General features: G+C 38.9%; 1 protein-coding gene across 1 annotated transcript in view; it reads right to left on the reverse strand.

Moving 5' to 3' along the window:
- Positions 1–24,568, reverse strand: part of ME1 (malic enzyme 1) — a 201,644-nt gene that overhangs the window by 118,670 nt on the left and 58,406 nt on the right. Inside the window, exon 4 of the mRNA XM_034991102.1 lies at positions 2,230–2,305. Within this exon, the coding sequence (XP_034846993.1) occupies positions 2,230–2,305 (76 nt within the window). The remainder of the gene's footprint in view (positions 1–2,229; positions 2,306–24,568) is intronic.

Consider the following 24,568-nt stretch of genomic DNA (forward strand, 5'->3'; position numbering starts at 1 on the left):
AGATAGGCTACTAATGAAGATAAATATTCAGAGATGAGCTAGTAGGAAGAACACAAAGCAAGGTGACTGTGTACTGCCTAGCTATTATGATTATGTGGATATTAATTAGTCCTCTCTACCCCAGAACTATTTCCTTTACTGACTCACTCTTAAAATCCTCTCTAGATTCCAGTTAAAATGTAAGCGTCCTTCTCAGACATTTTACACTTCACAGAATTAACACACTTTGTAGTAGTGTTACACTCAGGGTACACTGAGGATAGCATCCAAGGATTCAGTCTACCCTGTGGGAGAAAAGTTGAGGAAGCAAGTTTGGTAAGAAAAGTAAAAAAATTGGAAAGATTGGAAATCATGAAAAACATTTTGCTTTACAAGTTTGCCTGGCATAAGCCTTACAGAGCAGAGTGAATCAATTCTAGCATGACTGCTCAAAAGAAAGGGAGCAATGCTTCAGGAGTCATAGCTGAAGTGCCTCTGTACCCCTAAAAGGCATCAGTTTGTTCAGCCTTACTCCTAAAACACAGTGATGTGGGAAACAAAGGCAGAAGAAAAATTATTAAATTCCCTTACTACCTACAGCCCATTGATAAGTCCTTGAAACAGGCAGAGTGACATTCCTCTAGGAACTCGAATGCCTCGATGTTAATACTTTGCTAACGGCAAAAGGCAATCCTAGCCTGACCCCCCACCCCCAGCTCCTGGCCACCAGGATCCTGTAAGTCTACTTTAACATATAAAAATGCCTTTGGAAACTTCATCTCTAAAACCCCCAAGATACATGTTGGCAATCATCTCCCAAGCACGTGGCCCACCGATATACATCTGAAGGGTCTCATGACTAAGGTTTTATTAGACGGTAATAAATGACCTTTTCCCAACAACAGCTAGCCCCCTCAAAGTCCGGGAAACCTTGCTTCCAAAACTGCTTACAGACTTACACTATCCCTAACCCCCTCTCAACCTGAAAGTATACAATTGTCACTCCTCATGACCGGGTTACAGCTCCTTCTGCCCACGGGTCCTGTCCTTGGGCTTTAATAAAACCACCTTTTTGCACCAAAGACCTCTCAAAATTCTTTCTTGGCTGTCGGCTTTGAACCCTAACGTCTTTCCTACATCAACATAACAAAGTTGCTTGGCACTTAACAGAAAGTTTAAAAAAAAAAAAAGGAGCCAGCGAAGAGACAAGTACATCTCACTTTCCTTCGACAAGGAAGGCCATAGAGAACATGCTTAAGAGCAAGGGCTCTGCAGCCTGTGTTCAGTTCCCATCACCACCAGGCACTACTGTGTAGCCTGTCCCTCCTTCCTTTCCTCACTGAATTATCATGATAATTACAAGAGTCAATCCAGGTAGTGAGTGTCCCACACAGAAGGCTACTAAATGTTGGATACTATCCTTATTTTATTTTCATTAGATCACTCAGAGAGGGGAGTCAGATGAACTACTGAAGGTCATAATGATAAAGGAAGGGAATGAAGGGATTTTTTTTTTGTCTGCCTGTGTTCCTTTTAGTGGATGATTATACCCAACAAATGTGAAAAGGGACTTTGCTTAAAGAAATTCAGAGGCAACTTCAACATTTACTCAACATTTATCATCAATGGGTCAAGAAATACTAAGAAAGCAGACAGAAATAACAGGGATAGTGAGTCTCTAAACAGTACCAAAATAAAATTAATCCAGTATGTAAAAATCGAAGAGATATAAATTAGGTGACATTCACTAGAAAAGATAGTGAATGCTGATGTGAAGAACAAAGGCAAAAAGGAAAGGTAGATAAAATTAAATGTCCTTACAACCTGCAGCCCATTGACAAATATTTGAGGCAGGCAGAGTATGACATTTCCCCAGGAACTCCCAATCTTAATGTTAATGCCTTGCTAGAGGAAAAAACAACCTTAGCCTGACAATAGCCAGGCCTCCAGGATCCTGTGAGTCTTTTTTAGCATATGAAAATCCTTTTGGAAACTTCCCTTGTCTTTACCTCCCCCAACTCCTAGTATATAATCAATTGCTCCTCACAATCCCTGGTCAGTCCTTTCTGCTCACAGGTCCTGTCCCCAGGCTTTTAGCACCAGAAAGGTCTTAAGAATTCTTTCTTGGCCATCAGCTCCGAACTCCAACATTTCCACATCAAATGCTATCTCATACCATGAAAATTATCAATATGTTACGGAATAGGAAAAAGAACAAATTTGCCATAGTGGAAAAATCAGATGACTTACCTTGATGACATCTTCTGGCCATGCATTAAGAACTGAAGCAATATGCCCTCGATCATGGATACTAATGAAGAGACCTCTGACAGAAAAAAATGAGTTTTAATTTACTTCAGACTTGCCAAAATATCATGAACTTTTGAAATTTTTTCAAATCAGTTTAATACACCTCCATTTTTATCAAACTAGTGAAAATTATTTCCTTAAATAAAAGTTAGGAATCTTATGCAAAAGTAGGGATCCGAAGGGGTACGTGCACCCTGATATTTATAGCAGCAATGTCCACAATAACCAAACTGTGGAAAGAGCCAAGATGTCCATCGACAGATGAATGGATAAAGAAGATGTGGTATATATATACAATGGAATATTATGCAGCCATCAAAAGGAATGAGATCTTGCCATTTGCAACGACGTGGATGGAACTGGAGGGTATTATGTTGAGTGAAATAAGTCAAACAGAGAAAGACATGTATCATATGATCTCACTGATATGAGGAATTCTTAATCGCAGGAAACAAACTGAGTGTTGTTGGAGTGGGGGGTGGGGTGGGAGGGATGGGGTGACTGGGTGATAGACACTGGGGAGGGTATGTGCTCTGGTAAGCGCTGTGAATTGTGCAAGACTGTTGAATCTTGGATCTGTGCCTCTGAGACAAATAATGCAATATATGTTAAGAAGGAGGGAAGAAGAAGAAAAAGGTAGCGGGAGGGGAGGAATGAAGTGGGGGAAATCGAAGGGGTAGACGAACCATGAGAGACGATGGACTCTGAAAAACAAACAGGGTTCTAGAGGGGAGGGAGGTGGGAGGATGGGTTGGCCTGGTGCTGGGTATTGAGGAGGGCACATTCTGCATGGAGCACTGGGTGTTATGCACAAACAATGAATTGTGGAACACTTCATCTAAAACTAATGGTGTAATGTATGGGGATTAACATAAGAATAAAAAAAAAGAAAAAAAAAGTTAGGAATCTTATAAATAAGGGAGAAATTACTTTAAACAATGTATTGACATCTATAATAAAGGTAGATTCATTCTTATATTACATATTCCTAAATATTTTGTAATTAAAGCATTCACTCTTTTATATACAGAGAATTTAAGTAGCATTATCAATTCCACTCATAGATTCATTTAGTTTTTTATTAAATAATATATGTAAAAGCACCTAGAAAAACATGAAGCATGTGTAAACAGGCACTTTCAGTATATAATCCGCTTACTACATATTCACAGTGTGAAGATGAGAGCCTGTATTAGAAATGGTTTTAGTGAGTGACTAATGCTGAGCAGTCCTTTCATGTGAAATGTACTTGATTTTTTTTTTAAGTTCAAACATCCAAGTTATAATTCTTTGAGTTGCTGTTTGCAATTCTGTTTTTTAGACTCAACTGAAGTCTTTAACACCCATCTCCCATTCCCTATGAAAGTCTAACAAGGAACTAAAAATTAAACTTAAAAATAAATTTTAATGTCTTAATCTCATTTAAAAGTTTTACTTTAGTATTGTTAAATGTAACTCAAATACAGAGAACCACATACAACCAATGTACAGCTTAATGAAATTTTATAAGGCAATCACCCTTGTACATAACACCCATTTAAGCAGAGAGAGTCTTGTCAGTATTCCAGAAGCCTTCCACATGTTTCTCCCAATCAAAACCACTCCCTCTTCAGAGTAACAACTGTCCTGACTTTTATGGCATCATTTAATTTATAGTTCTATCATCCAAATGATAAGCCATCCCTAGACACTACAATTAATCTTCTAAAGTTTCCTATAATCTGGATTTTGCTGATTACATTCCTAATGGTATAGATTAACAAATTAATCTTTCTTCCCCACTTCTTGAGAAATTGGTAATTGAATCTAAACACTTAATCTGATTCATATCCAATTTTTTATAAGACACTTCATGGTCTGATGTTACCAGAAGATACATAGTACTGTCACCAGCTAGGTCCCAAGACCTGACCTTTACATCCCACCTCCTTGTACTCACCAACCTTTGTTCCACATTTTTGCTACAGCTCATCTTTCCAGCTTCTCTCTTCCGCAAACAGAAAGCAAAACAACTTGAGCCATAACAACTGTCCTGGCAAGACCTCCAGCCGGCCCAGACCAGCCAGACCTGTTTAAATTTAACCCCTGACTTGGGTCTGCACAGATGGACCATGGAGTGAGCTCTAAAATGATCAACTACCTTTATCCCATTATAATACTAAAATCTCTATCCCAGGAGGAGCCTCAGCTACATTTACATAATGTGTGTATAGCCATGTTTCCTTAATGGCACATGCACGACCTTATGCCTGCCTCTACTTAAAAAAACAAGGTTTCCCTATCTAAATATTCACGCCACCCCTAAATAAAAGGAATCCATCGGGGGAGGAGCAAGGTGGCGGAGGAGTAGGAGACCTACTAATTTCGTCTGGTCCCAGGAATTCAGCTGGATAGGGATCAAACCATTCTGACCACTTACGAACTAAACAGGAGATCGAAGAAAAAGATAGCAGCAACTCTCTGAACAGAAAAGCAACCACTTTCTGGAAGGTAGGACGTGCGGAGAAGTGAATCTGAGGCGATATCCGGAAGGACAGACGGTGGGGAAGGGGGCCTCCGTCAGCCGATACCGGCAAGTGATAGAGCCGTGGAGCACAAAATCAAAACATTTACCATTCAGCTCCGCTGAGGGACGTCGCTCCAGTGACTAAGCAAGGGGTGGAACTGTCACGGGACAGTGTGGTCTCAGGACCCTCGGGGTCACAGAAAGACCGGAGGTGCCTGAGTACAGCAGAGCTCCAGGTATCGGAGCGGGGAAGCCGGTTGCAGAGACGGAGTGGAGGAGCGGGCTCTCAGCTCGGGGTTGCCATAAACCATGAACCTCGGCACAGTAGGGCCACTGCTCTTCCAGCAGGGACCCAACAAGTGGCAGATCTGGGGAGACTCCCCTCCTCCCCCAGGAGGAGCGGTGCAGGAGCGCACCGCAGGGATCTGTTGGGTTTGGAGACTCCACACGGGGTCGTGTGCCAGAAATAGAAACACTTTGTCATAGGCCAGGTGACCACAGAGTGCGGCCAGAGACCGGGAGACAAGAGTAATTGACTGCTTTTCTCTGGGGGCTCACTGAGGAGTGGGGCCCCGAGTTCTCGGCGCCTCCCCGGCGGAGATTGGGAGGCCGCCATTTCACTCTCCTCCTCCAAAGCTGAACGGAAAGCTTGCAGGGAACAAAAGCTCCCAAGAGCAAACCCGAGCCTATTACTTAGCCAAGGGCCGGGCAATTCCGCCTCCAGCAAAGACATCTGGGAACCACGGCAACAGGCCCCTCCCCCAGAAGATTGGCAAGAATAACCAGCCAAGACCAAGTTTACAGATCAATGAGAATGGCAGAACTCCAGCACTAGGGGAATAATGCACATAGAATTCATGGCTTTTTTCCCATGATTCTTTAGTCTTTCAAAGTTAATTTTTTTTTAACTTTTTCTTTTTTTTTTAAATTTTTCCTCTTCCTTTTTTCAACAAATATCTTATCAATCCCTTTTTTAAAAAATCTTTTTTATTTTTCATTTTTAGAGTCATATTCTATCCCTTCATAGTAGTTAACCTTATTTTTGGTACATATATACACAAGTTGTTCTCTCTTTAATATTTTGGGATACAGTTTCTTCTAAGAGACCAAAATATACCCTAAATCTTTAGTGTATGGCTTTGTTCTAGTATCCTGCCTGATCACATTCTCTCCCTTTTTTTTTTAAATCCTCTTCTTTTTTCAACCAGCTTCTTATCTTATCAATTCCTTCTTGAAAATCTTTTATAATTTTCATCTTTACATTCACAGTCCATCCCTTCATCGTATTAACCCTTATTTTTGTACATATATAAGTTTTTCTTTCTTTAAAATTTTGGGAGGCACTTTCTTCTAACAGACCAAAATACGCCCAAAATCTAGTGTGTGGCACTAATCTATGCACCAGCCTGATCATATTTGATCATATTCAGTTTTATTTTTTTTGTTGTTATTGTTTCTTTTTATCTTTTCCTTTTTTCTTTCGTTCTCTCTCTTTTCCCCCGGTTTCAGTCTCTTCTGAATTGTTTAGTGTATATTTTCTGGGGACATTGTTACCCTGTTAGCATTTTGTTCTCTCATTCATCTATTCTCCTCTGGACAAAATGACAAGATGGAAAAATTCACCTCAAAAAAAGAACAAGAGGCAGTACCTACTGCCAGGGATTTAATCAATACAGACAGATGTAAGTATTAGTAAGATGTCCGAACTAGAGTTCAGAATGACGATTTTAAAGATACTAGCTGGCCTTGAAAAAAGCACGGAAGATATTAGAGAAACCCTTTCTGGATAAATAAAAGAATTAAAATCTAACCAAGTCGAAATCAAAAAGGATATTAATGAGGTACAATCAAAAATGGAGGCTCTAACTGCTAGGATAAATGAGGCAGAAGAGAGAATTAGTGATACAGAACACCAAATGATGGAAAATAAAGAAGCTGAGAAAAAGATATAAACAACTACTGGATCATGAGGGCAGAATTCAAGAGATAAGTGATACCATAAGATGAAACAATATTAGAATAATTGGGATCCCAGAAGAAGAAGAAAGAGAGAGGGGGGCCAAAGGTATATTGGAGCAAATTATAGCAGAGAACTTCCCTAATTTGAGAAAGGAAACAGGCATCAAAATCCAGGAGGCACAGAGAACCCCCCTCAAAATCAATAAAAATGGGTCAACACCCTGACATCTAATAGTAAAACTTACGAGTCTCAGACACACAGAGAAAATCCTGAAAGCAGCTCAGGAGAAGAGATCTGTAACCTCCAAAGGTAGAAATATTAGACTGGCAACAGACCTATCCACAGAGACCTAGAAGACCAGAAAGGACTGGCATGATATATTCAGAGCACTAAATGAGAAAAATATGCAGCCAAGAATATTATATCCAGCTAGGCTGTCATAGAATATAGAAGGAGAGATAAAAAGCTTCCAGGACAAACAAAAACTAAAGGAATTTGCAAACATGAAACCAGCCCTACAAGAAATATTGAAAGGGGTACTCTAAGCAAAGAGAGAGCCTAAAAGTAATATAGACCAGAAAGGAACACAGACAGCCACCTTACAGGCAATACAATGGCACTACATTCATATCTTTCAATAGTTACCCTGAAGGTAAAAGGGCTGAAAGCCCTAATCAAAAGACACAGGCTATCAGATTGGATAAAAAAACAAGACCCATTGATATACTGTCTGCAGGAGACTCATTTTAAACCTAAAGACACCCCCAGTTTGAAAGTGGGGGGGTGGAAAACTATTTACCATGCTAATGGACACCAAAAGAAAGCTGGGGTGGCAATCCTTATATCAGACAAATTAGATTTTAAACCAAAGACTCTAATAAGAGATGAGGAAGGACACTATATCCTACTTAAAGGGTCTATCCAACAAGATCTAACAACTGTAAATATCTATGCCTCTAATATGGGAGCAGCCAATTATATAAGCCAATTAATAACAAAAGCAAAGAAACACATCGACAACAATACAATAATAGTAGAGGACTTTAACATCCCCCCTCACTGAATTGGAAAGATAATCTAAGTAAAAGATCAACAAGGAAATAAAGACTTTAAATGACACACTGGACCAAATGGACTTCACAGACATATTCAGAACATTCCATCCCAAAGCAACAGAATACACATTCTTCTCTAGTGCCCATGGAACATTCTCCAGAATAGATCACATCCTAGGTCACAAATCAGGTCTCAACCAGTACCAAAAGACTGGGATCATTCCCTGCCTATTTTCAGACCACAATGCTTTGAAACTAGAACTCAATCACAAGAGGAAAGTCGGAAAGAACTCAAATACATGGAGGCTAAAGAGCATCCTACTGAAGAATGAATGAGTCAACCAGGAAATTAAAGAGTATTTTAAAAATTCATGGAAACCAATGAAAATGAAAACACAACTGTTCAAAATCTTTGGGATGCAGCAAAGGCAGTCCTGAGAGGAAAGTATATAGCAATACAAGCCTTCCTCAAGAAAGAAGAAAGGCCTCAAATACACAACTTACCCTACGCCTAAAGGAGCTGGAGAAAGAACAGCAAATAAAGCCTAAACCCAGCAGGAGAGAGAAATAATAAAGATCAGAGTAGAAATCAATGAAATAGAAACCAAAGGAACAGTAGTACAGATCAATGAAACTAGGAGCTGGTTCTTTGAAAGAATTAGCAAAACTGATAAACCCCTAGCAAGACTTATCAAAAAGAAAAGAGAAAGGACCCAAGTAAATAAAATCATGAATGAAAGAGGAGAGATCACAACCAACACCGAAGAAATACAAACAATTATAAGAACATATTATAAGCAACTATATGCCAGCAAATTAGACAATCTGGAAGAAATGGATGCATTCCTAGAGACGTATAAACTACCAAAACTGAACCAGGAAGAAATAGAAAACCTGAACAGACCCATAACCAGTAAGGAAATTGAAGCAGTGATCAAAAATCTCCCAGCAAACAAGAGCCCAGGGCCAGATGGTTTCCCAGGGGAATTCTACCAAACATTTCAAGAAGAATTAATACCTGTTCTTCTGAAACTGTTCCAAAATATAGAAATGGAAGGAAAACTTCCAAACTCATTTTATGAGGCCAGCATTACCTTGATCCCAAAACCAGACAAAGACCCCATCAAAAACGAGAATTACAGACCAATATCCTTAATGAACATGGATGCAAAAATTCTCACCAAAATACTAGCCAATAGGATCCAACAGTACATTAAAGGATTATTCACCATGACCAAGTGGGATTTATCCCTGGGCTGCAAGGTTGGTTCAACATACGCAAATCAATCAACGTGATACAATACATTAATAAAAGAAAGAACAAGAACCATATGATCCTCTCGACAGATGCAGAAAAAGCATTTGACAAAGTACAGCATCCTTTCTTAATCAAAACTCTTCAGAGTATAGGGATAGAGGGTACATACCTCAATATCATAAAAGCCATCTATGAAAAACCCATAGCGAATATCATTCTCAACGGAGAAAAACTGAGAACTTTCCCCCTAAGGTCAGGAACATGGCAGGGATGACCACTATCACCACTGCTATTTAACATAGTATTAGAAGTCCTAGCCACAGCAATCAGACAACAAAAAGAAATAAAAGGCATCCAAATTGGCAAAGAAGAAGTCAAACTCTCACTCTTTGCAGATGATAGGATATTTTATGTGGAAAACCCAAAAGACTCCACCCCAAAACTGCTAGAACTCATACAGGAATTCAGTAAAGTGGCAGGATACAAAATCAATGCACAGAAATCAGTGGCATTCCTATACACCAACAAGACAGAAAAAAGAGAAATTAAGGAGTCGATCCCATTTATAATTGCACCCAAAACCATAAGATACCTAGGAATAAATCTAACCAAAGAGGCAAAGAATCTGTACTCAGAAAACTATAAAATGCTCATGAAAGAAACTGAGGAAGACACAAAGAAATGGAAAAACATTCCATGCTCATGTATTGGAAGAACAAATATTGTGAAAATGTCAATACTACCTAGAGCAATCTACACATTCAATGCAATCCCTATCAAAATATCATCCACTTTTTTCAAAGAAATGGAACAAATAATCCTAAAATTTGTACCAGAAAAGACCCTGAATAGCCAGAGGAATGTTGAAAAAGAAAAGCAAAGCTGGTGACATCACAATTCTGCACTTCAAGCTCTATTACAAAGCTGTAATCATCAAGACAGAATGGTACTGGCACAAAAACAGACACATAGATCAATGGAACAGAACAGAGAACCCAGAATTGGACCCTCAACTCTATGGTCTACTCATCTTTGACAAAGCAGGAAAGAATATCCAGTGGAAAAAAAGACAGTCTCTTCAACAAATGGTGTTGGGAAAATTGGACAGCCACTTGCAGAAGAATGAAACTGGACCATTTCCTTACACCACACACAAAAATAGACTCAAAATGGTTGAAAGACCTCAATGTGAGACAGGAGTCAATCAAAATCCTTGAGGAGAACATAGGCAGCAACCTCTTCAACCTCAGCCAAAGCAACTTCTTCCTAGAAACATCGCCAAAGGCAAGGGAAACAAGGGCAAAAATGAACTATTGGAACTTCATCAAGATAAAAAGCTTTTGCACAGCAAAAGAAAGTCAACAAAACCAAAAGACAACTGATAGAATGGGGAAGATATTTGCAAATGACATATCAGATAAAGGGCTAGTATCCAAAATCTATAAAGAACTTATCAAACTCAACACCCAAAGAACAAATGATCCAATCAAGAAATGGGCAGAAGACATGAACAGACATTTTTCCAAAAAAGACATCAAATGGCCAAGAGACACATGAAAAAGTGCTCAACATCGCTCAGCATCAGGGAAATCCAAATCAAAACCTCAATGAGATATCACCTCACACCAGTCAGAATGGCTAAAATTAACAAGTCAGGAAACGACAGATGTTGGTAGGGATGTGGAGAAAGGGGGACCCTCCTACACTGTTGGTGGGAATGCAAGCTGGTGCAGCCACTCTGGAAAACAGTATGGAGGTTCCTCAAACAGTTGAAAATAGAGCTACCATATGATCCAGCAATTGCACTACTGGGTATTTACCCCAAAGATACAAATGTAGGGATCCGAAGGGGTATGTGCACCCCGATGTTTATAGCAGCAATGTCCACAAAAGCCAAACTGTGGAAAGAGCCAAGATGTCCATCGACAGATGAATGGATAAAGAAGAAGTGGTATATATATACAATGGAATATTATGCAGCCATCAAAAGGAATGAAATCTTGCCATTTGCAACAACATGGATAGAACTGGAGGGTATTATGCTGAGCGAAATAAGTCAATCAGAGAAAGACATGTATCACATGATCTCACGGATATGAGGAATTCTTAATCTCAGGAAACAAACTGAGGGTTGCTGGAGTGGTGGGCGGTGGGAGGGATGGTGTGGCTGGGTAATAGACACTGGGGAGGGTATATGCTATGGTGAGCGCTGTGAATTGTTTAAGACTGCTGAATCACAGACCTGTACCTCTGAAACAAATAATACATTATATGTTAAAAAAATTTAAAAAATAAAGAAGATAGCAGGAAGGGAAGAATTAAGGGGGGGTATCGGGGGGGAGACGAACCGTGAGAGACTATGGACTCTGAGAAACAAACTGAGGGTTCTATTTGGGGGGGGGGAGGGGGATGGGTTAGCCTGGTGATGGGTATTAAGGAGGGCACGTACAGCATGGAGCACTGGGTGTTATATGTAAACAATGAATCATGGAACACTACATCAAAAACTAATGATGTAATGTATGGTGATTAACATTAAAAAAAAAAAGAGAAATCCATCCACCCTTGCTTGGGGGAGTCATGGCTCTGGAAGCTATTCCTGGTGATCTCCTTATTTGCCACAAATAAAGCTGACAACTCAACAGGGTGCAGTTTCTGACTCACCAAGGAACCAACTCACATTGGTTCATTTATAGTATCTTGTAGTCCTTTATTTGATTTTAACGCTATCGATGCTTAATATCTAAACTCATTAATTCATTAGGGGTTACAAAATGGAATATTCTAATTCTATCAATCATTCCTCATTTATTTGCTGAAACTATTATTTAAAGAGAAATTTCACCGTAACTATTGTTTGGTTACTCAATGATAAAGCTGATAGAAATGCTGGATTCTTTCTCTTTGCCAGTTTTTGAAATAAAGAGCTCACTTGCAGGGCACCCTGGGTGGCTCAGTTGGTTAAGCATCCCACTCTTGACTTCAGCTCAGGTCATGATCTCAATGTGGTGAGACTGAGCCCTGAACTGTGCTCCACACTCAGCAGGGAGTCTGCTTGAGATTCTCTCTCTCCATTTCCCTCTGCCCCTCCCCCTGCTCACATGCTCTCTCTCTCTCTCTTTCTCTAAAATAAATCTTTAAAAAAAAAGAGCTCATTTGCTAGAATCCTTCAAGAACTTCCACTAAAGTGTGTGTGTGTGCATGCGCACACATGCGTGTATTGTGTATGTGTTATGTATGTCTATGTTTTGGATCAATATGAACTCATGGATTTAAATATATTTGATGTGTTTTAATCCAATGCAGTTATTTTCTTTATTGAACTCAAATTGTCTCATACTTAGCCAGTGGAAGACTCTTCATGTTGGCCTCGGAATCCTTTTGACATGACTACAGTTTGTTGGTTTGCCCAATGCAGGGCTTGAATTCATGACCCTGAGATCAAGACCTGAGCTGAGATCAAGAGTCAGACGCTTAACCAACTGAGCCACTGGGGCACTCTATGATGATAGTTTTTGACAGCTTCCTTGTTCTCTGTTATGACAAAGTGTTCCTGGTTGTCTTGAAAATGTCTGCCTCAGGCCTGAAAAGAGCCATTTCTCTAAGAAGTCCTGGTTTGTTTTAGTAGAAAATGGTATTTCAAGACCACAATATAGGTAATAGACATCCCACCTGCTAATGGTTGGTGAAAGTACTGTTACAGAAAAATTACAATGCAATGTTAAGATTCACTTCCTATTTATGGCCAGAAATCTCAAATTGGCTCTCCTTTTTTATTAAGTTTATTTATTTAAGTAATCTCTACACCCAACATGGGGCTTGAGCTCAGGATATCAAGAGGTGGACACGTTTCCAACTAAGCCATTCATGCACCCCCACATTGGCATTCTTCTTTTGCAAACTTCACCACTATGATTTCCTAGCAACTTCAACTTAGCAGTCTCTGAGAAGCCATTTCACACTTTCTCATTTCTCGTCACCTCCTACACCCATCTCCCTCTCACGCTCTATTTGTCATCCATTTTGAGTTGATTTTTATGAGAGATATAAAGTCTGCCTTGATTTGTCTTTTTGTATGTGGGTGTCCAGCTGTTCCAGCACCATTTACTGAAAAGACTACATTTTCTCCAGTGTGTTGCCTCTGCATTTCTGCATTCCCTCATATTAATGGAAGAAATTTCCTATTTTCAAGGCCATTGTCTCACATGTGCTCTAGATTCTATTCCAGGTCAGCTTTTCAAAGGCTTCACTCCTACAATTACCCATCTCTCTGCTACAATGTCACTTTCTCTACTGGATTATTCTTATTGGCATAACAACCTGCCCTAATATTATCCATCTTTTGTAAAAACTGGATTTTGTCCCCTACTCTTCTCTCTTCATAGCAAAACCCCTCGAAGACTTATGTTTTCTTATTGTCTCTATTTTCCTACCTCCCATTCTCTCTTCAATCTCTAAATAAGGCTTTTCTCCTTCACTGCTCCACAGAAACAACTCTTCCCAAAGTCACTGATGACTTATATCTGCTAAAGGCAAAGGTCAACTTTCAACTCTCCTCTTCCTTGACTTCTCAACTGTGTTTGACATGGCTTCAAATATCATGTTCATAATGACGACTCTCAAATTTCTATCTTCAACCTAGACCACTTCCTTGAGTCTCAAACTTAAATTTAGCCAACTAGTTAACTCCTCTCATCATTCAGGCCCCAACTCATAGCTTAGTTCTTTAGACAGATCTTTTCTGATAACAGCTATTAAAGTACCTTCACCTTAACATTTTGATCATCTTCACAATATTTAGAACCCCCAATGCCTGTAACTGTGCTGGTACATAGTTTGTGTCCAACCATATGTGCTGACTTCAGTACTGAAAAAATAAGGCTTCTATGATTAAATTTTTTTAAAGTACAGAAAACATGAAATAAACCCAGACTTACACTGACTTAAGTAACCAAAAATTTTATTATGATAGTAAGTGCTACAGGCAGATTACTGATGACTTTCTGACTCAACAAAAATATTAGTTTACCAAGTTGGCACTAAATTATATCTTTTCCTGTTTTTTTTATATGAATTTATTTTGTTTCTCCAAAATGGTAATAAGATCTGTATAAGTTACATTTTTTTTTGGATCCCTGTCATATCCAACTATGCAACCAATAAGAACTCAATAAATTATTCTAAAAATAAAATGAAATGTATTTGGACTTTTTGAAGAAGGCAATTTTGCTATATTATCTAAAATGTTCTTGGCAATATACCATTAAATAATATTTCTTGGGAACTTGTTAGCCAAGGTTTTTCAAGCATCACTAGTCCCAGGAAATAGTATCATTTTCTTTTTCAACAAGAGGGACAATGAATGATATTAAAATTTACATCAATTAAATATAAGAGCCATTTGGTCACCTGTAATCTCTTGCACTGAGCAGAGATTTGTGGCTAATGTGCTTATTCTTTTTTTTTTTTAAGAGAGGAAGAGAGAGAGATAGTGGGAGAGGGGCAAAGGCAAAAGGAGAGAAAGAGAATCATAAGCAGGCTCCATGCCCAGGAGCTCAATCTCACAACCCTGAGATCATGACCTGAGCCAAAATCAAGAGTCAGACACTTAACCGACTGAACCACCCAGGTGCCACTAAAGTGCTTACTCTTACAGAGAGCTCAATAAATGAAGGATCTGTAATGTCCCACTGAAGTCAAGCATTTTGAGAGAATTTGTAAAATTTCATGGAATGTGATCCGAAGGGGTACGTGCACCCCAATGTTTATAGCAGCAATGTCCACAATAGCCAAACTATGGAAAGAGCCAAGATGTCCATCGACAGATGAATGGATAAAGATGTGGTATATATATATACACAATGGAACATTATGCAGCCATAAAAAAACCTGAAATATTGCCATTTGCAAAGACGTGGATGGAACTAGAGGGTATTATGCTAAGCAAAATAAGTCAATCAGAGAAAAACATGTATCATATGATCTCACTGATATGAGGAATTCTTAATCTCAGGAAACAAAATGAGGGTTGCTGGAGTGCTGGGGGGTGGGAAGGATGGGGTGGCTGGGTGATAGACATTGGGGAGGGTATGTACTATGGTGAGCACTGTGAACTGTGTAAGACTGATGAATCACAGACTTGTATCTCTGAAACAATATATGTTAAAAAAAAAAAGATAGTAAGAATGGAAAAATGAAAGGGGGGAAATCGGAGGGGGAGACGAACCATGAGAGACTATGGACTCTGAGAAACAAACTGAGGGTTCTAGAGGGGAGAGGGGTGGCGGGATGGGTTAGCCTGGTGATGGGTATTAAAGAGGGCATGTACTGAATGGAGCACTGGGTGTTATACGCAAACAATGAATCATGGAACACTACATCAAAAACTAATGATGTAATGTATGGTGATTAACATAATAAAACAAAAAAAAAACTTCCTGGAATGTCTCCTTGATCAGAAACCTAATGAGATACCCAAAAGTCAGCAGGACAGGACTCATACTTGCTGGTATAGAGCTGAATATGAAACATTAATCCTCAACATATACATAGAGTTACAGTTATAAAATGAAAACTTTAGACCAGATTATCAATGATATTTTTAAATGAATGGAATTTCAATAAACACTTTTTCTCCATCCATGTTCTTGTTGGTCAATTTGTTTAGAATATTTAATTTTTATTCAAAGTATTTTAAACATGCCAATTAAAAATACTCATGCTTTTGTGTCTATTTCATGTCAGAACTAAGATAATTTTAAAATATGAATCATTTTCTCATGTACATAGTTCAAACTTTTCTCATAACCTCTAACATTGTATACATTGCACTCTGAAAACAGATGTGTAAGATGAGATAATATTACTTCTTCATGTTGTCTCAGATAACATCCCTAATGAATTCATATCAAAATAGAATTAATTTTCTACCATGCAACTGTCTATTATAACTAGACTTGTATTTTCTTCTGGAAATTAGTTCATGACCCTGCTCCTGACCCAGTGAAGGAGGCAACCACTCTACAATTTTCTGTAAGAATCCTCTCTTCCATACAGAAGCTCATTGTACGATCTTTTGAAATAAGAAAATTAGACCCCGTATTTTTCACAAAATGTGAGTATGCATTAGTGATTCCTGGTAGTCAGTTCAAAGTTGAGTTATATCAGCAGATCTGAGCTGTTGGGGAAAGAAGTGCTAAAAAAAAAAAAAAAAGCTAAGTTAAGGTAATATGTAGGTCTAATCAGGAGATACTTTGAATAAACATGCAGAGTTAGGAGGCATACGCCTAACAGTTGAAAGGAGTAGACTAGGTTGCCAAAGGAGAAAGAAGCAAAGGCCAAGGGGAAAGCATTACAAACTAGTACCCATATAAAAGAATAGGATAATTAAGAAGAGTCCTAGAAAGAAGGAAGGAAGGGAGGGAAAAGGAGGGGGAATGGAGGAAAGAAAGAAAGGAAGAAAGAAACAGAAAAAGAGAGAAAGAGAGAAACAAAACAATCTAACAGGACAACCAGTGTTTCTAAAGCCAAGGAAGTCAAGGAAGGAAGGACAGTGTTAAGAAGGCATGACCAATATTATCTTCCTGCAGTAAATACTTAGAAGAATTCTTCTTCTAAGTGTGTGTCTATGTGTGTGTGTGTATTTTTTTTTTTTTTTGAGAAAGAGAGAAAAAGAGAACACATGCAAGGGGGGGGAGGGGCAAAGAGGGAGAGAGAATCTTAAGCAGGCTCCATGCTCAGTGCAGAGCCCGATGCAGGGCTCAATCCCACACTTAGACAACTGAGCCACCCAGGTGCCCCAAATTCTTCTAAGTATATTAAGAAGAATTGTTTTTTCCTTAACTATTTGAGAGTCAAGTAGCCAACATGATGTCTCATCACTACCAATTTAGTGCATTTCCTACAAACAAAACATTCTTTTACATAATTAGAATCAGAAAATTCATATTGATACATTACTAGCATCTGATGCTCAGACAGCATTCACATTACACCATCTGTCTCAATGATGTCCTGTGTAACAAAAGTCCAGCTCAAAATCCCATGTTGTGTTTAGTTGTCATGTTTACTTGGTCCTCTTCTATGTGGAATACTTCCTCAGTCTTTCCATGACTTTTATGACCTTCATACTTTTACAGTTACAAGTCAGTGTTTTATAGAATGTCCCTCAATTTGGGTTTGTGTGGTATTTCCTCAGGACCAGATTCAGATTATACATCCGCTGTAGGAATCTCACAGAAGTGATGCTGCTTCCTCTCATTGCACCCTATTAGGTGGTAGTGTTCCTGGTTTGTCCCGTTATTGGTGAAGTTCACTCTGATCACTTGATTAAGGTGGTGTCTTCCAGGCTTCTTCAGGGCAAAGTTCCTCTTTTTTCCCTTTGTAATTACCAAGCATTTTATGGGATGATGCTTCAAACCTCCCTGTTTCTCTGTCCAACCTCAATTTATTCATGTATTTATTCATATCAGTGTGGCCTCCTGTTTATTATTTTATTCAATCCATTTTAATCCATAGCAAATATTTATTGATGCTCAAAATGTCCCAGATGTGGCCAGTAGGAACCCTTTCAAGCTGGCTGCTGTGTCCTTTTGACACATCCCCCTCATTCTTTGAGCACTTGCTTACTTACTGGTACAAGATGTCCCAAGCTCACCTTTAATTATCCCGGTGCAGCCCTGCAATCAGCAATTTCTCTAAGGAGCTCTGGTTCCTTTTGATGGAAATAGTACTTAGATTTGAGTGTCAGGTGTGTTCATTGTTACTGGGGTATTGCTGCTCCCAGGGCAACTCAACGGACAGAAAAAGAATATATGTATATACATACATATTTTATACATGTACGTGTATATGTGTGTATATATACATACATACACACACACATATATTTCTATAGCTACCCATCTTATCTACCTATACACCGAAAACCATATGTTCACACTAATACCCTCAATCCCAATTTAACACCAGAAAGTTCATTCTAGTGTTCTTCCTTCAGTTTTCACACTTTTAACGACTTTCTCCTACAGTGAGAAACCTAGTTCCCATTATGCTTAATATATTTACTTATTTGACCAGTCCTCTTGCATGAAACCAATCTTGTCCCCTCCCCGTGCAGACACCCTGCTCACTTCACTAAGCCTCCAATCTCTGAAGCAGGCAGCCCTCCTACACAGATGTCCTCTCCATCCACTGGGGCTCTGACACCCAGCACTGGACCATCCTCCTACAAGGACCCTCCCTTCACCTTGTGAGGCTCTCACACCCTGAGTCAAGCTGTCCTTCTATGTGGGTGTTCTTAATCCTGCCCAAGCTCCAACACTCCTGGCCAGGTCCCCACCCTTTGCACTGGGGACTGAAGCACCACGAAGCAGAGGGAGGGTACAGCCAGACTACTGCTGTCACCTCTAAGGAACATGAGAAAATGGCCCTGGCTGTGTAAAAAGAAGCTATAATTATCCTCTGCTGCTAAAAAAATACCAACCTCAAGCACATCTTTACAGATTAAGGATTTTTAGCTTGGAAATATTTCCATGTCCTCAGCTCATCATACTTGTAGAAATTATTTTCCTAATTTTTTTATCTTTCACTTTTGTTTGTTGTTGTTTCCTATTTATATACAGTGAAACAAGTGATTTTTCTCCTTTTAGATTTCTTACATTTCTTTTAAGCATACAAAGTCCTGCCTCATCAATTACTTTTCTATATACTCTGTGATACGAGGATCTAATATCCCACCTCATACTTTTCCAAATATCACACTTCTGCTGTAACTACACTTTGACCTCGTTAATGTATGTCTTTTGACATCTGCTTTTATTTTTTCCTCTTCAGTTATCAGTCAGTGACTGAATTTCCTTCTTTATTCATCTAAATTTTATCCATTCTGCCAACTATTCTTAACTCCCTTACCTTCCTTTCTTTCCATCACACCCTTTCTGAAAACCTCCAAATCTAAATCAATCCATTTGCCTTCTCTTTTCTTCAGGCCCTACTGGAGAATGATGCTTGAAAAAGCCATTCAGGGCACCTGGGTGGCTCAGTTGGTTGAGTGTCTGCCTTCAGCTCAGGTCATGGTCCCAGGGTCCTGGGATCGAGTTCCACACTGGGCTCCCTGCTCTGCGGGGAACCTGCTTCTCCCTTTGCCTCTGCCTCTCTGTCTCTCATGAATAAATAATTTTTTTTTGTTTAAAAAAAGAAAAGCCCATTCAATCAGGTGTGTTAGATCCATTAAAACCCCATGGTCTCCCATCAATACAGATAAAAAGGATGTGGTATATATATCAAGTGGAGTATTATTCAGCCATAAAAAGAATGAAATCTGTCATTTGCAATAACATGGATGGAGCTAAAGAGTATAATGCTAAGTGAAATAAGCCAGTCAGAGAAAGACAAATACCATATGATTTCACTCATGTGTGGAATTTGAGAAGTAAAACAAACGAGCAAAGGGAAAAATGAGAGAGACAAACCAAGAGACAGACTCTTAACTGTAGAGAACAAACTGAGGGTTACCAGAGGGGAGGTGGGTGGGGAGATGGATGAATGAATGATGGGGACTAAGAGTATACTTATTACGGTAAGCACTGAGTAATGTATAGAATTGATGAATCACTATATTGTGCACCTGAAACTAATACAACACTGTATGTTAACTATACTGGAATTCTAAGATTAAAAAAACAGAACAAAACAAAAAACAAAAAAACCCTCACAGTCTCTCCAGTGTTAGCTAGGTCCTCACAACTCAACATGACTTTCTTAAGTATCTTCTAATGGCTACTCTAAGATTACCCATTAAATCTACTTCATATTTCCCCTTGCGCATTCCCACCCCTCTACACTATCATCAGATGAGCACCCTTTTTTCCTTAACTCATTAGGAAAGAAACTTCCAGCTCCTAGCTATCTACCAATAAACTTCCTTCCATTATTCATTGGTGAATAGAGTGTCCGTATCACTGTCCTCTGGTCTAGTTTACCCTCATGCTGTCACCCTCTGGCCACTTAGTCCTCTTCATTAAATGCTGGCATTCTCCAGGCAAAAAAGTTCCCTTTTTCACTCTACTGCAAAGTGAAGGCCTAGGGACTCTGCTTTGTTCCCGTCCTTGGAGTAATTTTCGAAGTCCCCTTTGCCTCAGCTTCAGCTGAATGTCTGATCTATCTCCCTTTTTGGTCCCATCCTTGCTTTTGCCATTTGATCAATTAAATCAGCCTGAGAACTATATAGTTTCCAACTCTGGATGATCTTTTAGGGATTCTTTTAGGCATTTCTCCAATACCTCCAGTTCCTCTTCATGGCCAGGCTAGCTCTTAATTGCTTATCAGAGATAGTTCAAGTGTTACCTCCTCTTGGAACTATTTCCTGACCCACATTCAAGCTGAGTTGGAATCTCTCTGCAATCCCATAGAACCTTGCTGTTTTTCTCTATTATAACATTTATCATATTTGTCATATAGTTTTTCACTTTATTATATGTCTATCCTACAAGATCATGAACTCTCAAAATGAGGAATTCTGCTTTTCTTACCGAAGGAAAAGAAAAAAAATAGGGAGTTTATAGAAAGAATATAGGTAAGGAGAAAAGAAGGTCACTCAGATGTGATTACGGTACTAGCTGACCCAATTTTGGGTAAAGCACTAGAGCAAAAGAAACCAAACAAAAAACTGGAATGCAGAACACTCGGGAGCTATGTGGTCAATGTATATACTTTCGGGGGTCTTCTGAAAATGACAAGACCAAGAAACAGATAGAAGAACTCAAAATTTAGGGGAAAAGTCCCTGGGAAAGTATAGCAATGCCCGCTCTAGGACATGGAACATGCAGAGGCCAAGAGATGAGCAGTGTAAGATCTCTGTTAATACAGGAGCAACAGATCTTAATGACAGCAAAGGACTTGAGAAATAATGAGGGAACCAGAGCTGCTAGGTCTAAGGAAGAACCATGAATTATAAGATCATGCTAGCTTTAAAGTGGTTCAGGCTTCAGTCTTGCTTACTCAGAAATAAAACTACGATAAAACAGAGGCTATCCATGGAGAAGGACTCAGGAGAAGGTGTGGGGGGCAATGGATGGTGACATTCTTGGGACTGAATACCAATTCTATTATAGAAGTACAGAAACTTTTATTGAGGCCAAAAGAGAAAGGTAGATTTCCCATTTCCTCTAGTCCCCTACTTCCAAAAGCAAGTGTCTTATTTTTTATTATCACATAACATCCTAATATTACTAACATGAGTGATATTTTTCTTGGTGTAACTAGTTGATTTTGCTCTGCGATGATAATTTTGTGAATTTGTTTTGTTTATTGTAGACAATGCTTAAAGTTCTATTTCTAGTCTTAATCCTCCTGAGGAGGGAAAATCAGTGTGGTGGGCAGATTTCTAAGATGGGCCCCAAGATCTCCCAGCTGCTGGAGTTCATATTTCCAGTACAGCACACACGATGGATTTTACTCTAATTAAGTTACATTAGAGGAAGGAATAAGCTCTTTCTCAGGTCAAAGCCTGGCAGTTATTAAGTCAAAGTCCTATATATTTTCAATCAAATCAACTTAGGTACAATAAGATTTAAACTGATTATAGGTAACTTTTTAAAGGGACTTCAAAGAACAGCAAAGAGAATGCAATGTTTTAAAAGGAAACCATTAAAGGATGAGTTTTAAAAGAATGCAGCAGAGAAGACATAAAGGAAAAATATAAGTTGGGTTTTTTTTTAAGATTTTATTTATTTATTTGACAGAGAGAGAGACAGTGAGAGAGGGAACACAAGCAGGGAGAGTGAGAGAGGGAGAAGCAGGCTTCCTGCAGAGCCCTGGGATCATGACCTGAGCTGAAGGCAGACACCTAACGACTGAGACACCCAGGTGCCCCAAAATGTAATAGTTTTTAAGTATTTATAAGATTATTACAAAAAGTATAAATCATTATTTTTAAAACCTCAATCAAGAATAAAAACTTAGATGGGGCGCCTGGGTGGCTCAGTCGGTTAAGCATCCAACTCTTGGTTTCGTCTCAGGTCCTGATCTCATAGCTCCTGAGATAGAGCCCCGTGTAGGGCTCCGCGCTCAGCAGGAGCCTGCTTAGATATTCTCTTCCTCTGCCCTTTCCCCCACTTGCGTGCACTCTCTCTCTCTCAAATAAATAAATCTTAAAAAAAAAGAATAAAAACTTAGATAAAACACAAGTCATTCATGCTTGCGTTTGTAGAAGCTCTTCAATATCAAAGGGGGTACGTTTAGGAAGATTGTAGAAGTGTTAAAGGTTTTCTGTGACATTGGAAGTTAAGGAAATAAAGTAGCTAATATAGCCAGGTTTTTCTCAGTCTGTCCTACTATTATGATGAGCAGAAAAGGCACAACAAATTTTACAATTTAACTCCGCAAGGCACAAAACCAGTCACCCTAACCTACCTTGTGTTCAGTCCCTTAGCTGATACTTGCTTCTTCTGAACTCCCTTGTAGTCGAGACAGCGGACACAAAGACACCAGAAATATCTGCTGGACAGACTAAAAGCCTTTGAATATGACATTATAATGAGGAAAATTAAAAATGCCCAGAGCTAAGAAGAAGTTAAAATGAGGACAGAGAAACATGGAGAAAAGATCATAGAATGGTAAACTCCTAAATGCAAACATAATTGCATTGGCACCAATAACTTGCCAAGCATCCCTCTTACTTACCCTGTCTGAATTAGCAAATTCTATCAGAATAGAATAATTATCTAGTCTCTCATCTAGGCTGGTATCTCAAGTCTCCTTCCCAAATTATAAAGAAGAGAAAAGAAGTAAAGGGGAAAAGCACTTTTCTTCTCACTTTTAAGGGAAAATATATATATCCTATCAAGTATTTATTGGCAATGCAAGGGAAAAAAATCCTCCAGTTACTTGATGTCTATGGAATGAGAGTCCTATCCAGGGCCAGAATAAACTGACGATTGCAGTGGGATCCAAGAACGGAAATAATAGAGACACTGGACGATGGCACTACAGTTATGCCACTGATTTCATGCAAGAAGTCAAAGCACTGAGGACAAGGAGCAGCAATGAAAACAAGGAGATGGGAGAATTCAACTGCTTCTACACATATAACACTTTATTCAGACCATTAAGATTTGCCCCAGTGTTTCCATGAAATTTACCCACTCAAGCTCATTATCCCAAGTCCAAAATCTTTAGGGAATCTCTACATTAATGTAACAACCTCTATTAATCATACTGTTGTTGCTATAAATGGACTAGAGTTTAATTCTTTCATTCTCATTTCTCTGATAAACAGCATTCTTGGATAGCAACAACTTCTTAGTTGAAGCTTTGTTTTGGGGTTCCTTTCAAATAGCTAATAAAGTAAATCCCACAGCTTTAACTCTGGGTCTTTATCCAGAAGCCTTTCCTTTTGCTAATCTTTACTTTCTTTGGAAGTATTTATTCTTGCAGGCTATTTTATCCAAACCCAAAATTAGTGATCAAAGCATTTAACCAATTAGTCTCGTTTCCTTTTCTAATATTAAAGAAAACTGAGAGACCCATGTGCATATGCTGAGAATTTCAGGGATAGGTCTTTATTAATCTAAAAGAAAAATACTGCTGTGTACAGGCACTGTCCCTAGGTAGTCTTTTTTTTTTTTTTTTTTTTTTCATTTTCAGAGAAAGAAAATTCATCAACAGAAAAATATAAGCCACACGGGGAGACTTGGTATACTGCCAAATACAGTTCCAGTAAATTCCTTTAAAATGAGGCCACTTCTCCAAAGAAATTTTCCAGGGAAGGTTGCCACTGCTGGGTCCTAAGAAACAGGTTCTCTCCAATCTTACTCCAAGAACCAAACACTGCCCATTTTCCCTCAGATTTAGACCATCCTTCAACAAATTCAAATCTGTACTATCACTGGAAATCTGTCACTGGTTTCCTTTAAGTCAAGTGTAAGTGAGAAATATGCTTTCAAAAAGCCAAAGCTGTATTATCGCCACTCAATAAGACTTCCAGAAAATTAAAGGACAAAATTAAACAGCATTAACTCAATATGATAGAGTTTGCGGGTTACCTCCTTTGGGAGTTGTCCCTCAATTCCAGTTCAGTCTGGGTTAGGGACCCTCCTCTGATACCCTAGTACTTTGTACTCTCCTATTACAGTGCCTGTCACATGGTGTTATAATTGCTTGTTTAGGGTTTATCTCCTCCATGAGACCATATGCTTCATCAGGCAAACTGTCATGTCTGTTTTGTGCATGATTTTACTACAGTGACCTAACAGATTGTTTGGTAAATAGTAGCTGAGGCAGATTAAAGTTGGCCACAGATGCTTTGAGACTCCTACCATAGAAAATGGGGTCTATGTCCCCTCCTTGTTTCTGCCTTGACCAACAGAATATGGCAAAAAGTAACACTGTGCTAATTTCTAACAAGCTAGCAAATGTCTCTCAAATAAATAAAATCAGAAAAGAAAGAAAGAAAGAAAGAAAGAAAGAAAGAAAGAAAGAAAGAAAGAAAGAAAGAAAGA

The sequence above is a fragment of the Mirounga leonina genome, unplaced genomic scaffold, assembly GCF_011800145.1.
Source record: "Mirounga leonina isolate KUSES-001 unplaced genomic scaffold, KU_Mleo_1.0 Mir_53, whole genome shotgun sequence".
Lineage (NCBI taxonomy): Eukaryota > Metazoa > Chordata > Mammalia > Carnivora > Phocidae > Mirounga > Mirounga leonina.